The following is a 16,428-nucleotide window of genomic DNA, read 5'->3' as shown; positions in this document are numbered from 1 at the left end:
CAGAACTAAGGAGAAATTTCCTAACGGTGAGAACAATGGATCTGTGGAACGACTTGCCTCCAGAAGTTGTGGGTGCTCCAACATGGAGTTTTTTAAAAAAGAGATTGGACAGCCATTTTTCTGAAATGGTATAGGGCCGTGATGATGAACCTATGACACACGTGCCCGAAGTGTCACACGGAGCCATGTCACCTGGTATGCATGATCAGCTGGCCTTTGTGCGGGGGCAGTGCCAGAAACTGGAAGAGCTGGCCTTCCATTTTCCGGCGTGAGTATGCGCGCCGGCTAGCTGATCGTTGCACACCGTGCCATACGTGCCATTAACTGGAAGACTAGTTGGCTGGTGCGCATGCGTGCACCGGAAACCAGAAGTTCATTTTCCAGCGCATGTATGCCTACTGGGCAGCTCCTCTTCTGGGTCGTGTCCCAGATGATCGTACGCATGGTCCCTTTTCAGCACTTGGTGTCGAAAAGATTCGCCGTCACTGGTATGGGGGTCTCCTGCTTGGGCAGGGGGTTGGACTACAAGACCTCCAAGGTCCCTTCCAACTCTATTATTCTTCTAAAAAGAGAAAGAAACTAGCCCTAATTTGAAGGTGTTCCTCGCTTCTTACTCATTTTATATTTTTCTAACATGTCTCTTGATGAAGAACTCTGCAGAACTCAAAAGTTTGCACCCTTTTTGCTTGTTTGGTCCTAACAAACACATCGTCCAGTTATGGACTGTTTACCTAGTAGGTTCTCCACCAGTATGTTTTTAAAAAGCCATGGTGGGTGAAGAAGCCACACCTTCTCCCATTTGTAGGTAACAGTAATGGGGAAAGAGCCATTGCCTGTGGAATTTGAATTTCTAAGCTGGCACGAAAAAACAAATCACCAGCTCTGTTCTTTCATTTATGACATGCCACTTCTTCCCTATTTTGGTAGGTAATTTTACCAATTTAATCATTAACTGTTACTCAGGATAAACCTACCCTTTTAATCCGTAGGATTCCAGATCCTGTATTCGAATTATATTGACCATCTGAGCGGGCTTTGTTGTCAAAGAACCATTGAAAAGAAGTATCCTTCTTCATGTTTGATGCCTAATGAAAGGAATGAAGGAATGAAGGAATGAATGAATGAAGGAAGGAAGGATACTTTATGTTGATAAATACTTGCTCACTAAATTTTGGGAGGTTGCATTTTAGCAGTTACAAATCTTGTTACAAAAATTTGAAGCACGTGACATCCAACATACAAACTTAATAGGTACAAACTCAAGGTAAACCGCCCCAAACTCGATTTCAGAAAATAGGACTTCAGCAAAGGAGTGGTCAGTGCCTGGAATGCTGTACCAGACTCTGTGGTTTCATCCCCATAACTTTAATCTTAGACCAGGGGTGTCCAAACTTGGGAACTTTAAGACTTGTGGACTTCAACTCCCAGAATTCCCCAGCCAGCTTCTGGGAGTTGAAGTCCACAAGTCTTAAAGTTCCCAAGTTTGGACACCCCTGCCTTAGACTGTCTACTGTTGACCTGACCCCATTCCTAAGAGGTCTGTAAGGGACGTGCATAAGCCCACCAATGTGCCTACAGTCCCTATCCTACTGTCCCCACTTATTCGTATCCATTTCTTGTATTCATAATCATGTTTATATTTATATCTGTTATCTCATACATGCTTGACAAAATAAATGAATGAATGATTGAATAAAAATAAATTTGCAAAACTAGACTAGGTCCAGTTGCTCTGCATGAAGCCATTCACCATTCCTATCCCAAAGAAGGAAGTTTAGCCTTTTTTTCAATGATCTTCCATTCTGCATTTTACCCTGGCTGAGACATTGTGGAAGTGGCTCTCCAAGACCCCAAAAAGTTCCTGGGATGGGAAACTCACTGGATTAACACCTACATCTTGGTGAGAACAGCATAAATTTGCCCTGTGTGCTACGGTCCACCTCATTTTACAGACTCTGCCACAACCCACCTCATCTCCAATTTGACATGGGCGGAACTGATATGGTAAATGATATGCCTCCTAGTACCCGTTCTTCCGAAGGCCCAGTACCGGAACGAGCTGCTCTGGGCTCCTGAAAAACCTCCCTCTGCCCCTTCCTCCCCTTTCTCAACAGATTGAAAACGGAGCTCTTCTCAAAGAGAAGGAAGGAGGGGGGGGAGCCCATGCTGGATGGGGCTTCTGCTCTGGGCTCCTGAAAATCCTCCCTCGGCCCACTTCCCCCTCTTTTGCAACATCTTGAAAGAGTTTGAGCTCTTCTTGAGCTCTTGAGCTGTTCTCAAAGAAAAGGAAGGGGTGGGGGGAGACCATGCTGGATTGCGTTCCAGCACTGCTCTGGCTCTTGAAAATCTTCCCTCTGCCCCCTTCCCCTTCTTTCGCAACAGATTGAAAACGGAGCTCTTCTCAAAAAGAAGGAAGGAGGGGGGAGAGCCTATGCTGGATTGGGTTTCTGCTCTGGGCTCCTGAAAATCCTCCCTCTGCCCCCTTCCCCCCCTTTCTCAACAGATTGAAAACCGAGCTCTTCTCAAAGAGAAGGAAGGGGGGGGGAGAAAGCCCATGCTGGATTGGACTTTTGCTCTGGGGTCCTGAAAAGTGTCTCTCTGCCCTTTTCCCCTCTTTGACAAGCAGCTTGAAAACGGAGCTCTTCTCAAAGAGAAGGAAGGAGGAGAACCTATCACCACAATTGAGCCCAAAATTTTGGTTGCTAAGCAAGAGCGTTGTTAAGTGAGTTTCACCACATTTTCCAACCAGGCTACTCCCACATGGTCACATGACCGCCAAGCCACTCCCACAAAACAGGCCACACCTACAGAATAGGTTCTAAAAAATTTTTGAAACCCACCACTGGTGTAGTGTCACATGACTGCATTTTATTAGAGTTTTGCCAAAATTCAGGATTACATCCAGTTTTGGGCAAAAACTGCACTCTTAGCAAACCATTTTTTGTTTAATGACCCTGGTGATTTGCTTAACAACTGCTGAAAATCATCTCGATCACATGTGACCCAGTCTAAGACTGTCACGGGTTATGGTTGTGATGGGAAGGCTCTATTAAAATCATTAATTCATGGACTACTGTAATATCAGTCATGTAATTAAATTCCTATCCATCGTGGCTTCCAGAATCTGATCGAATGAGGAAGACAGCTAAAATTGTAAAACATAGTTTTGTTTGGTGAAGTGCAACCATGGGGAAAGAAGTGTTTACCTTGCAAGTCAGCAGGAGTTCACAATCTTCAGTGACCTTCCATGCCAGTTGTTCAATAAAATGAGGACCTGTGAAAGGAGGAGAAAAAAAAAACCCACAGCGCTGAGCATCTTTTGATGTTTGGCTGTGTCTTTGGGTGCCACCTAGTGATGGATCTTATACAAGCACCTTTGGGATGAATTTATGGTGGCTTAGGACAGTGGTCGGCAAGCCGCGGCTCGCGAGCCACAAGCGGCTCTTTACACATTTTAATGCGTCTCTTCTGTGTGCCGGATTATTATCCTCCCTAATCATTGTGGATCGAAAAGAAAAAAGGGAAAGGGGCGCTTGTTTTGAAGCGCCCGCTCCCCTCCCTCCTCTCGGGCACTTCAAAACAAGCGCCCCTTTCCCTTTTTTCTTTTCGATCCACAATGATTAGGGAGGATCCTGAAGTCAGCTAATTTGCTATAGCCCGCCCGGCTCCCCGGTTAGATTTTTGCTGGGAGGGGGCGGGGGGGGGAAGCTCCTTGGCCTCCGTCTCTTTTTCTGCCTCCTCGCTTCTTGGGGCTCCACCAATGGGGGAGCAAGGCCCGCCCAGCGCCAGGCTTTGGGCTAACACAGAGGTATGCAAAGTTGGCTGTTTTAAGACTGGTGGACTTCAATTCTCAGAATTCTGGGAGTTGAAGTCCACCAGTCTTCAAGCTGTCAGGTTTGAAGACCCTGGTTTTTTTTTTCTAAAGGGTTGGGGGTGCGAGGGTCTTGCAACTTGACAGCTTTAAGACTTGCATGCTTCAATGCCAGAGTTCCTGAGCCAACATGACTGGAGGAGGAATTCTGGGAGTTGAAGTCCACAAGTCTTAAGGCTGTCAGGTTTGAAGACCCCTGGGTTTTTTTTTCTAAAGGGTTAGGGTGCAAGGGTCTTGCAACTTGACAGCTTTAAGACTTGCATGCTTCAAATGCCAGAGTTTATTGAAACTAAAAACAGTGTACCATCCTATGTATTTTCGGTTTTAAAAATGTGGCTCTCAAAATAAATTTCAATCGTGGTTTTGACGAGATTTGGCTCAGTTGAAAAAAAAGGTTGCCCACCACTGGCTTAGGAGACTTCAGACTTCTGCAACTTCACATCTACCCTATACAGGTAGTCCTCGACTTACATCAGCTTATTTAGTGACCGTTTGAAGTTACAACGGCACTGAAAAAAAGTGACTTATGGCTATTTTTCACACTGATGACCATTGCAGCATCCCTATGGTCAGGTGATTTACATTCAGAGGCTTGACAACTGACTCACATTTATGACAGTTAGTGTCCTGGAATTATGTGATCCCGTTTTATGACCTTCTGACAAGCAAAGTCAATGGGGAAACCAGATTCGCTTAACAACTGTGTTACTAATTTAAAAACTGCAGTGATTACCTTAACAAATGTGATGAGAAAAGTCGTAGAATGGGGCAAACTCACGTAACCAATTTCTCACTTAACAACATAGGTTTTGGGCTCAATTGTGGTCATAAGTTGAGGAAGACCTGTAATGGATTTCCATAATCAGTCTCCTAGCCAGTAAATCCTCTAACTCTTAATATTAGGAAAATGTGTCTCATTCACACCAAAACAATGTGGAAATTGGACTGAAGTCATTTCTGCAGTAAGCCTTTATAGTATCTTCTAGAGTCAAATAGAAGGGATGCAGTGGCAAGACGCTGAGCTTGTTGATTGAGAGGTTGGACGTTCGGCGGTTCGAATCCCTAGTGCTGCATAATGGAGTGAGCTCCCATTACTTGTGCCAACCTAGCAGTTCGAAAGCACGTAAAAAATGCAAGTAGAAAAATAGGGACCGCCTTTGGTGGGAAGGTAACAGCGTTCCGTGTGCCTTCGGTGTTTAGTCATGCCAGCCACATGACCATGGAGACGTCTTCGGACAGCGCTGGCTCTTCAGCTTTGAAACGGAGATTGAGCACCGCTCCCTAGAGTCAGGAATGACTAGCATGTATGTGTGAGGGGAACCTTTAGCTTTACCTAGAGTCAACCAACTATTATTGTGCCAAAAAAGCAGTAATGTGGACAGGGTTTGTATCTGTCAACAATGCCTGGGTGTTGCAGTGAAGATGCTATACGATTCTAATGTGGAAATGGCTAAATTTTCTTGAATGACAGGTAGCCCTTGACTTACAATCGCAACTGAGCCCGAAATTTCTATTACTAAGCAAGACAATTGTTCAGTGAATTTCGCCCCATTTTACGACCTTTCTCGTCACCGTTGTTAATTGAATCACTGCAGTTGTTAAAGTAGGAGCACCGTTATTGAGTGAATCTGGCTCCCCCATTGAATTGGCTTGTTGGAAGGTCACAAAATGAGATCACATGACCTCATGACATTGCAACAGTGGTGGGATTCAAATTTCTTTACTACCGGTTCTGTGGGTGTGGCTTGGTGGGCGTGACATGGCTTGGTGGGTGTGGTATGGCTTGGTGGGTGTGGCATGGCTTGGTGGGCGTGGCATGGCTTGGTGGGCGTGGCAGGGGGAGGGTCCTGCAAAATCCCCAGTATCAGCTGGGACTCGGAAAGCAGAGAATAGATGGGGGTGGGGCCAGTCAGAGATGGTATTGGCTGCTTCTCCGAATTACTCAAAATTTCCACTACTGGTTCTCTATTGCAACCGTCATGAATGCATGCCATTTGCCAAGCGTCTGAATTTTGATCACATGACCAAGGGGAGGGTGCAAAGGTCATTAAATGTGGAAAAGGGTCATGTCACTTTTGTCAGTGCTTTGAACAGTCACTAAACCAGGGGTGTCCAAACTTGGGAACTTTAAGACTTGTGGACTTCAACTCCCAGAATTCTGGGAGTTGAAATCCACAAGTCTTAAAGTTCCCAAGTTTGGACACCCCTGCACTAAACAAATGGGTGAAACTAGCTTTCCCAACGCCATGTTTATATGGTGTATATCAGCTTGCTACCTAGTAAAGATACAGGCGTTCTGCCAGTCATTTCATCCGTTGAACAGGTTAAAAACCAGTTTTCCTCGTTCTTGCAAAACTACCTTGCTTCCTCGTTGGGCTTGTCTAAGAAATGAGCGGAAAATCCCCATATTTCGTAATAAGCAAAAGAGGGGAAATCCCCACATTGCTGGGAGTCATGTAACAATTTCCTAATTGTTAGAAATATCTTGCTTTAAATAAAAAGTCTCCCTGCTTCTCCTCCCCCTTCCCTTTTAGGCCACATTGGCAGTTCTGTTTGTGGACTTTCCACACTCATAATTAAATATCGTGCTCTCTAAAATGAATCCTGAGTATTTTGATTGGATTGCACTGGGCAAGTAAGAAGGATTTATTTATTTATTAAGTTTATGTGACGCCGATCTCATTCTAAAAAGGGATTCCGGGTGACTTGGAGTTTGAAAATCTTCTAATCTTGACCTGTAATACAGTAAATTGTCTTTTTTTTTCTATTGCAAACAGCTAACATGGTTAACCCCTTGGGACCAAATTAGAAAAACTAATTTTAGAACAAATTTAAATTGAGATGTTGCATTTTTCTTTGGTAACTTTTGTCCAAAGGTGGCTAAGTGTTGCCTTAAAACTGCTAAAGAGATTTGGCTGCATTAGGGATTGACTGTAATAGGATGTGCAATCCAGGGCAACAAATGTAAAATCTTTGAAATGTTTTTGTTTCATTTTTGAGACCCTTGTCACACTTCCTAAAAGAGCCACAGTTCCCTTCCACTGTCTTATTTTTTGGGAGGTCTCATTTTAATAATTGGTTCTTTCGCCTTTCTGTCCAAGGAAGACTTCTCCTGTTTTATATTCTTTGGGGAAGGGTGTGGCTCTTTAAAAGGCTGACAGCGTTCCTTACCATGTTTTCTTTTCCAGTCTTTCTTTTTGGCATCAGCCTCTGCTTTAAGTTTATCAAAATCTGGAAGGAGAAGGGAAAGAGGAAAGGAAAAGGGAAGAGGAAGGAAAAATGGAAGAAGGAGAAGGAGAAGTAGAAGGAGAAAATGAAGAAATGGAAGGGGAAGGAGAAGGAGGAGAAGAAATGGAAGGAGATATGGAAGGAGAAGGAGAAGGAAAAAGGGAAGGAGAAGATATGGAAGGAGAAGAGGAAGAAATGGGAGGGGAAGGAGAAGGAGATATGGAAGGAGAAGGAGAGGGGGAAGGAGAAGGAGAAGAAAGAAATATTGGATCAGCCATTACTGTAAAAGATTGAGTGGGTGGACGATTGAAGAACATTTTGCCTTCTAGCTACAGATACAGTTTATTCAAATGAGGGAATGGATTTCCTGGAAGTGACAGCCTCTTAGCTCCCTTTGAAGGGGCTGGAAAGATACAGGAAGTGGCTTCTTCCTGGTCTGCAATTATACAGAGCCACAAGAATGTCTCTTGCTCCAAGGGAGCAGATGACGCTGCCTGACTTGTCTGAACATGCTTCCCTAAAGCTTGCTTCAGAGTTTCAGAAAGGAAGACTAGCATCGCCCCCAAATACTACTTCATTGCCTAAGGCAGAACAGAAAATACTTTCACATCAGCCACGCCGGGATTCACAACACCCAATTATTATGTCAACCGAGGCAGAAAATGCTTGCAAGATCATATTATGGGCTTTCCTAGTAACAATACTGGGGAACTAAAAGAAACAGCTATTTGCTCTTTTTGGTGATGGGCCCAGATCATTTTTTTTTGCAATAGTAGTCACTTTGCCAAATATTTGTGCTGGCCTTAAGAAGATTTTTGCATCACCAAACAAACAAATAAACAAAAAAAAATCTAACACAATTTTCCTTCTTCTCTGCATCTCCACCGGGATGATTTTCATTACCATTTTAAGTTTTTCATTAAGTTGCTTTGCACGAAGAGTGATGCTAAATCAGATGATAATCAAAAGGTATCAATAAAATTAATGCAAGATTATGAAAGTTTAAAATCTCTCAGAATGATAAAATTGATGCAGGACTACAACATAGAAATGCACTGAAGGGTTACCACAGGGCAAGGTTAGAAATCAGGGCAAACAGGAAGATAGCAACACCAGTAGCACTTAGACTTATATACCGCTTCACAGTGCTTTTACAGCCCTCTCTAAGCGGTTTACAGAGTTAGAATATTGCCCACAACAATCCGGGACCTCATTTTACCAACTCGGAAGGACGGAAGGCTGAGTCAACCTTGAGCCTGGTGGGAATCGAACTGCTGGCAGTTGACAGAATTAGTCTGCAATATGGCATTCTAACCACTGTGCCACCATGGCTCTTTAGATCTTTAGTTAATTCTGAAAAATAATCTTAACTGGACACAGAAGAAATTCCATAATCAAGGTGTTGAGAACAGCCTTCACGTACTGAATGTCTGGCATTTTCAAGATGGCATCCTCATCTAGTTAATTAGTTATAATTGTTAGTGAATTGTTAACTTGTAAGATGACAACAGGTATAAAACATGAAAAGTGACACTGCCAAGGAACTAATGAAGACGTAGATTTTGCCTTCTACATACCGTCTCCAACGAGAGCCAAAGTAAATTGATTTTCCGCTTTGCCGTCTTTCACATGGGCGGTGTAGGTCCCCTTGTCGTCCTCGCAGAAGTCCTGGATGACCAGTTCCACAAGGCCTTTAGCTCTGTCAAAGTTGATCTTATGCGTCTGATGTAAAAAGCCAAATAGTCATGAGTAAAGAGAAAGAAGGCTACGTCAGCCAAGGCAGAGGTCTCTTCCCTCCGACTTCCAAGGCCATTCTTATGTTTCATTATAATTTGTGAGTAGAAGGGAGGGACAATGTACAGAGAAGATGTCGCTGTGTTTTCATTGCGCATGTTGTGGCCCGCCAGTGGAGCTGCAGCAGATTTGGACAGTGAGGAGGTTGGGGAGGAACATGGGCCAGTCCTGGAGTCGGGGGAAGGCTCGGACGAGGGCTCTATGTCGGAGGCAGAGAGGGGACCAAGGCCATCTAGTAGTTATTTGCTGCCTCCAGAGCCTGACATCAGTGAGGCAGAAGAACAACGGGAGCCTGTTCCCAGTGTGCGCATGTGCAGAGCTGCCAGAAGGCAAGAACAATTAAGAAAACAGGGTCGACTTGGGAGTTAGGCTGGGAGATGATTGGCCCCTCCCATAAGACAGAAAAGAGGAGTGAACGGGGCATGAGCTTTTGCAGGAAGCAATTAGTTTATCTGGTCGGTTCAAGCTTTGAAAAGTTCTGTTTGATTCTGTGCTAAGTTTGGCAATTAGGTCTCTGGCAACATTCCCAGGGAGATAAGGTGGGTGTTTATCAACATTCCCCTGAAAGACTGTGGCAACTCGTGCAGACATCTGTCAGAACCTTCACAGACTGTTTGTGAAGCCTTGTGGACTGTGAATGACCATAATTTACAGCCGTATTAATAAAAGAGGGTTTTTGGGACTAGGTTTGTGATTTATGCTAGGTGAGAACAGCACAGTCCTGAAGTTTGCATCAAACCAAGTGAGAGCAACTCACCGGGGTGCTTGAGAGCTCTTTCCCATTGAAGAGCAAATGAAGCTCAGCCTCTGGAGAGAGTTTCTCAACTTCTAGCCAAAGCCGGACTTCCCCTTTCTCCAGAACATCAATGTTCCACCCAGATATCAGCTCGATTACTGAAAAGAATGGAAAATGGACATTACGGAAATGCCAAACCGAGCGGTGCAGTTCAACCAATGTTTCCCAGGGACTAAGGATATCTGATGAATTACAGGTAGTCCTTGACTTACATTTAGTGACCACTCAAAGTAACAGCGGCATGGAAAAAAGTGATTTATGACCGGTCCTCGTACCTACAACTGTTGCAGAATTCCCACAATCACAGGACCAAACTTTGGGCACATGGCAACTGGCATAAATTTATGTCAGTTGGAGTGCCTCATGATTGCCATTTGCAACTTTCTAAGACAGTTTTTGACAAGCAAAGCCAGATTTGCTTAATGACCGTGCGATTCACTTATCAACTGCAGTGATTTACTTAGCCACGGCAAAAAAAAAAGGACATAAAATTGGGCACGACTCACTTAGCCGCCTTGCTTAGCAATAGAAATACTTGTCCTAGTTCTGGGCGTAAGGCAAGGACTACCTGCATGGAAGATTGCATATGTCTCCTCCTGTGGCCATCCACTTGGGGAGGAGCCAAAACACTCTGACAAAGCTTTGGGTGTAGATCCTGAGTTCTATTAGAAGAATAAGGAAGCAAAGCCAAAGAAGACCTCTGACACAAATATGGAGAGCAAATTCAAGTTGAGCAATGTATAGCTCTGGGACCCAGCCCAATTCATCCACCTATGCAAGCGATCAATTCAAGTAGCAGGAACTATTGGTCTCATCCCTGAAAATTGTGGAAGAGAGATACGATAAGGTTAGTAAGATAAGGAAAAAGGAGGAATGTCCACCTATTTCTGGGTCTGACTCCATTCCCAACCTGCTTCAGGCCTCACCCAACATGTAGACCTCTGCATTTATTCCAGAAGGAAGGCACCCTTTCACTGAAAAAAAGGTGGGTTGGGCTTGATGTAAGCAATGATAGTCTCATGCAGGGGTGAGATTCAGCCGGTTTGGACTGGTTTGAGTGAACCGGATGCTGATTTTACATCTGATTCGCGGAACTGGTAGTTGTAAGAACTGGCTGGTCCCACCCACCCCGTCCCTCCCCTCCCAGGAGTCTCCATGCGGCCTGTTTTTGATGTGAGGTAAGTGCAGGGCCCACGCGGAGGCTCTGGGAGGACAAAAAACAGGCCGCCTGGATGTTCTGGAAATCCGGAAACAGGCCCATTTCTGCCCTCTAGAGGGCCTCTGGAGCCCAAGGGTGGCCTTTTTCACCCTCCCGAAGGCTCAAGAAAGCCTCCAGAGCCTGGGGAGGGCACAAAACTCCCCCCTGCCATGGTGCAGGAGACTGAGTAGGCCACACTCAACATGGCCACGCCCACCCAGCAACTGGGCAGAGAACCGGTTGCTAAATTTTTTTAATCCCACCCCTGGTCTAATGTCAATAAATCAGTGGTCTACCTCTGCAGTTTTGATATCTCAAAAGATCTGGAGGGCATACCGGATTACAAAAGGCTGGTTTATAACAACAAGACCGTGATTGTGTATTGTGTTACTGTGGTAATAACAATTCGTTATTGTTATCCATTGGCAACTTACAGGGGTTTCGGATCTCATGGCTGATCATTCGTAGTCGGTCCAGTTCTAAGAAATGAGAAGAGCAAGAAATACACTGGAGAGACAGAGACAAGATTGTGATGCCCAAAACCAGTTCTTTCTTTCTGTTTCACAGCCCATGTTTCTCAATTTTGACAACTTTAAGTTACATGGACTCCCAGAATTGAATCCCATGAGAGTTAAAGTCCCCATATCTTAAAAGTTGCCAAGGTGGAGAAACATTGCTGTAGCTACATAAATACTAGATGGAGGAAAAGGTTGATGGTTGTTATAATTATCATGATCTCACAGTGGGCTACAAAATAAGGCTGAAACCCATACGACCACATAGCCTTTTAAAGCAATCATGCGCCAAACCGTAAGTTGGCCAAGCTGAAAGCTGAATTTGTTCTTCCACCATGTGAAGTAGCCAATTTCTTGCATAAGGTAGGAAATGGCAACCTGTTTATTCTGCGCAGCGCAAAAGAGATGGGATCTTGGCGCTAAATCAGGGGTCTCCAACCTTGGCAACTTGAAGCCTGGAGGACTTCAACTCCCAGAATTCCCCAGCCAGCTTGTTTTAAGTTGCCACGGTTGGAGACCCCTGCGCTAAATCACAAATTGAGAGCCCCCAATACACAGATTGGCATAGCTTTTATAAGCTTTTGGAAAAGAGAACCACATGATCAATAGGAAGCCATAGGGGACAAGCAACAAAGTATTTACACACAGAATACTTGGCCCTCCCAGAAGTAGGAATTTTTTTCTAAAAGCCGTGCCTTTTCTGTCTCTAACTGATAAGGTGAGCAAAACTTTCTAGCTAATTTATCCACAACAGAAAGGGGGGAATTAACCCCTAATAGCAATAGCACTTAGATTTATATACTGCTCCACAATCAGTGACGTGCGGTGAGGTTTATGGCTGGTGAGGCACTGACCCAGTGGTGGGTTTCAAATTTTTTTAGACTTGTGGACTTCAACTCCCAGAATTCCACAGCCATGCATGCTTAGTTCCAATTTAAAGCGTCAGCATTTGTTTTTCTCCTTTGCGAAAGAAGTTTACTTCTTACTTTTTCTTCTCCCTTCCCCTCCTTCCTCCCTCTCTCCCTCCCTCCCCCCTCTCTCAAACACACACACACACACACACACATACACACACACACACAAGTTGGATTGGACTACACACACTTTCCCCCTGCCCCAGAAGGATCCAGCCCAGCTTCACTGATTACAGGTTTGAAAAGGCAACGTCGCTCTGCCTGCAATCAAACCCTAACCCTTCCCTCCAGCCTTTGCCCAAAGCCCTGCACCAGGAGGATGAAGTTTGAATTCCTCCCCCTCCCTCTGACCCACACGTACCTTTTCCAGCTGTTTCAGAGAGGATTTCAACTCTGCTCTTGCCTCGGGTCTTCTGAAGAAGCCCAGCCCAAACGAGCGCCCTCTACTATGAGGCAGGAGAACTGCATGCCTCCCCTACGTCAGGAATTTTTAGGCTTTTAACCCTTGCTTAACTCTGCTTGAATGATTATAAAATGCCTAAAGTCAGACTAGATAAGGAATGCAGTTCTCCTGCCTCATAGTAGAGGGCACTTTTTAGAGGCTTTTTTAAACAGTTAAGCAGAGTCATCCACAGTGAGGCAGCAAGTAGCTCAGCCTTACCTCAGCTCTCGCCTTTTTCCTTTTACATTTTTTTCCTTTTCATGATGACAGTGGTGAGGCTGTGCCTCCCCTGCCTCCCTTGACTGCACGTCACTGTCTACAGTGCTTTACTGTGCCTCTGTAAGCGGTTTAAAGAGTCTGCATCCTTCCCCCAACAATCTGTGTAATTGCGAAAACAAATGTGGGTATTTTTCTGTAATTTACCTTCCTGAGTTAAAACATGGCTGGCAGAAATGTCTTCATCGGTATCAGTTACTTCTACCGAATATGTTCCCAGGTCTCGTTCCGTAGCATATTTCAGAATGACCTTGGACCTGAAAGGAAAGAAAAGAGAATGCAAGCATGCAATCTACACATCAAATATGTCTGTATCCTGTCTTTGTGGAAGGTACCCAGATTAATAATCAGGTGGAGCCCTATAGTAATCTTGCTCCTTGAATGAATAGCAGAATCCATTGTGCAAAAGTACAACAAAATACGGTAAATTCAGGAGAATAAATCTGGCAGATATGTCTGATTTTTGTACATGAGATAAGATTTGAATGGGACCTCTATGCATAAAATGCAAAGATAACATGATCAGAAGTGGATCTGTGACCTCAAAATTAGTCACACAAATGGGACTACAGCAGAGAGGGTATTCAGCCAGTTCTGACAGGTTCTGGAGAACCGGTAACGGAAATTTTGAGTAGTTTGGAGAACCGGCAAATAGGCTGGCCCCGCCCCCGCTGCCTCCCAGCCTCCCAGCTGATCTTCTTTTGTTGCCCTGCATAGGAGAATGGAGCTGGAAAGCATGTTAGTGGGGTGGGCAGGGAATGGGGATTTTGCAGTAATCTTCCCCCAGGAGTTAGGAAGGAATGGGGATTTTGCTGTATCCTTCCCCTGCTATGCCCACCAAGCCAGGCTATGCCCACAAAGCCACGCCCACAGAATTGGCAGTAAAAAAAATTTGAATCCCACCAATGGTCTACAGGTCAGCATTGAAAAATCAAAAATCAAATATTAAATGACCCAGCCCCCTGCTGAAGGGATTTGCTTCATTAGGGGGCAACTTTTTTATTTTTTCTTTTGTTTCAAAGATCGCTTCCTATGAATTTGGCAGCGTGCTACAGAAAATTGAGAAAACATCCCAGAAGAGGAGAATAACAAAACGTTTTCATATTGCTGCCAAGAAAATGACATGAATTCAGGAAAAAATTCTCTTAAATTTCTACAAGTTCAGCTACTCCTGAGGGCACAGAAGCTAATAGTTAGGGGCAGCCCTGGTTTTCCTCTAAGTTCTCAGGAGAACTTACTTGTCATCTTTGTCTACAATTTCAACTCGGTCAGGATTTGGAGGTCCTTCATAGTCTTTGGACCAAATAAACTCTGAAGTGTCAACCATCTCAGGAGCCTCAAATGCCATGTAGATGAAGCCTTCCTCATCTACCCCAACTTCAATTTCTTTGGTGTCTTCAAAGAGAGAGAGAAAGAAAGAGAGAGAGAGAGAAAACACTCAACAGCGAGAAATAACGTCAATACCCAAAGGTTGGTGGCTTTTGTTGAGAAAGGTTAGCAGAGAAAGAGGTGGAAGACAGGAGAAAAACAAAAAGAAGAGCAATGTTGAGAAGAAAATATATAGATAATAATATAATAATGGTGATGGATGGGTGGGTGGATGGATGGATGGATGGATGGATGCACAGACAGACAGACAGAAGAAAATTAAATTTTTTATACCTGGTTTGGTTTTCACTATCACAGGATCTGATGGCAGTGATGGTGAGCCAACACCTGCCTTGTTCTCAGCTCGTACTCGGAAAATATAACATTTCCCAGTTTCCAGGTCACTCAGCTGATGGGGAACATAATATAGAGAAGGAATAGGTTTAATAACAGATTGTTGTATGGCGTCTAGAGTCCATGCGATAGATGGACATATACACTTGAGAAATAAATAGGGAAGGAGACATCAAAAAGTGATAGCAATAAGGTGGGTTATTCAAAATATTTTGAAAAAGAGGATAAAGTTCACGCCCCAGCTGTTTTTGTTAGCCATAGTTTCAGATTGTACTGTTATAGAGATTAATTTGATTTTGAACCTAACGACAGCAGCAAGATTGTTGGTGGTGCAATATTGGAAGAAGGAAGAGTTGCCCACTATCCAAGAATGGACGTTAAAAGTAGTAAACTTAGCAGAGATGCCCAAAATTTCAGCGTATCTGAAGGATCACTCAGATGAGAAGTACAAGCTGGATTGGTCAAGATGGATTGACTATATTCAAAACAAATACCGGACTAAAAAATTTCAGTTAGTTTATGAATGAAGGCATAAGGAATGTTACAATTTATTCAAAGCTAGTTTAATAAAGGGGGAGTTAAAGCACAAGAACAGTAACATGTTAAAATTAGTTAGCTGATGTTAGCGTATGGTTGTTTAATGTTTATACCCTGTATTTTGCTCTGGGAGGTCGGGGGGGAGGGAGGGAGGGAAGAGCTGTAGTGATGGGGGAAGAGGGAAGGGTAAGGGGGGTAATAATTGTAAAACCTATTAAAAATTTTAAGAATAAAAAAAAAAGAAGAGAGAAAAAAAAGTGATAGCTATAAATCAACTAGTCCAGCCTTCCCTAATTTGATACCCTCTGAATACTGATCAATATTATTTGATTTACAATTTTACATATGGTATTTATATGTTTAATATTTTATTTGCACATCTACTATATCTGTGATAGCGAACCTATAGCACACGTGCCCAAAGTGGCAGGCGAAGCCATGTCACCTGGCACGGGTTTCCTTGCCTGTTTGTCTTCCTGGTTTCTGGTGCGCATGCATGCGCAATGATCAGCTTTCCTTCATGTGCATGGCAATGTGAAAAACCAGTGTGCGCATGTGTGCCAGCAAGCTGATTATTGGGTGCGCATGTGAGTCAGACGTTCGGCTTTTCCAGAGTGTGACTCCGATGAGCGCACACGCACAATGTTTCCATGTGACCTTTTTGGCACTTGGTGCCAAAAAGGTTCCCCATCACTGACCTATATAGTTCCTTTGTGAGGGAGATGGGCAGTTCCTAAATATGATAAATAAACAAAATAGGATTTATATTTATTATTGATCTAATTCTCCCAGCAATTCACATTGTTTGAATGGGTTATAAAGATAATTTCTCTCTCCAGTTCCAGAATTCCCAACCCATATTTTCATTAGCCATGTGGTCTGGAGAGTCTCAAAATTTCAGACAATACCGATATATCTCTAATAGACTATTTGCAATCTGATAAAGTTTCAGGAGAAGTCTTGGAAAACTACTAAGTGCAAAACTACTTCAGTTATCTATGAAACAATCACCTCTTTGCCATCCAAACAGGAGCTCTTACAAAACACAAGTTTCTGCCCTAAAGGATTGAAAAATATTATCGGCTAGAATGTGAAACTAATCCAGTTGTTGAAATATTGTAACCTCATTTTTCTC

The 16,428-nt window shown here is 43.7% G+C and overlaps 1 protein-coding gene across 1 annotated transcript in view; it reads right to left on the bottom strand.

Moving 5' to 3' along the window:
* Positions 1–16,428, bottom strand: part of MYOM3 (myomesin 3) — a 67,608-nt gene that overhangs the window by 13,614 nt on the left and 37,566 nt on the right. Inside the window, exons 21-29 of the mRNA XM_081961914.1 lie at positions 14,697–14,811; positions 14,273–14,429; positions 13,182–13,291; positions 11,322–11,366; positions 9,651–9,787; positions 8,677–8,821; positions 7,043–7,102; positions 3,207–3,274; positions 975–1,085 (exon numbers count right to left, since the gene is read on the bottom strand). Coding sequence (XP_081818040.1) covers positions 975–1,085; positions 3,207–3,274; positions 7,043–7,102; positions 8,677–8,821; positions 9,651–9,787; positions 11,322–11,366; positions 13,182–13,291; positions 14,273–14,429; positions 14,697–14,811 — 948 coding nt within the window. The remainder of the gene's footprint in view (positions 1–974; positions 1,086–3,206; positions 3,275–7,042; positions 7,103–8,676; positions 8,822–9,650; positions 9,788–11,321; positions 11,367–13,181; positions 13,292–14,272; positions 14,430–14,696; positions 14,812–16,428) is intronic.

Source organism: Natrix helvetica (assembly GCF_964273705.1).
Source record: "Natrix helvetica genome assembly, chromosome: 9".
Classification (NCBI taxonomy): domain Eukaryota; kingdom Metazoa; phylum Chordata; class Lepidosauria; order Squamata; family Natricidae; genus Natrix; species Natrix helvetica.
Note: the sequence above shows the minus strand (reverse complement) of the source record. Positions and strands in the feature narration are given on the sequence as shown.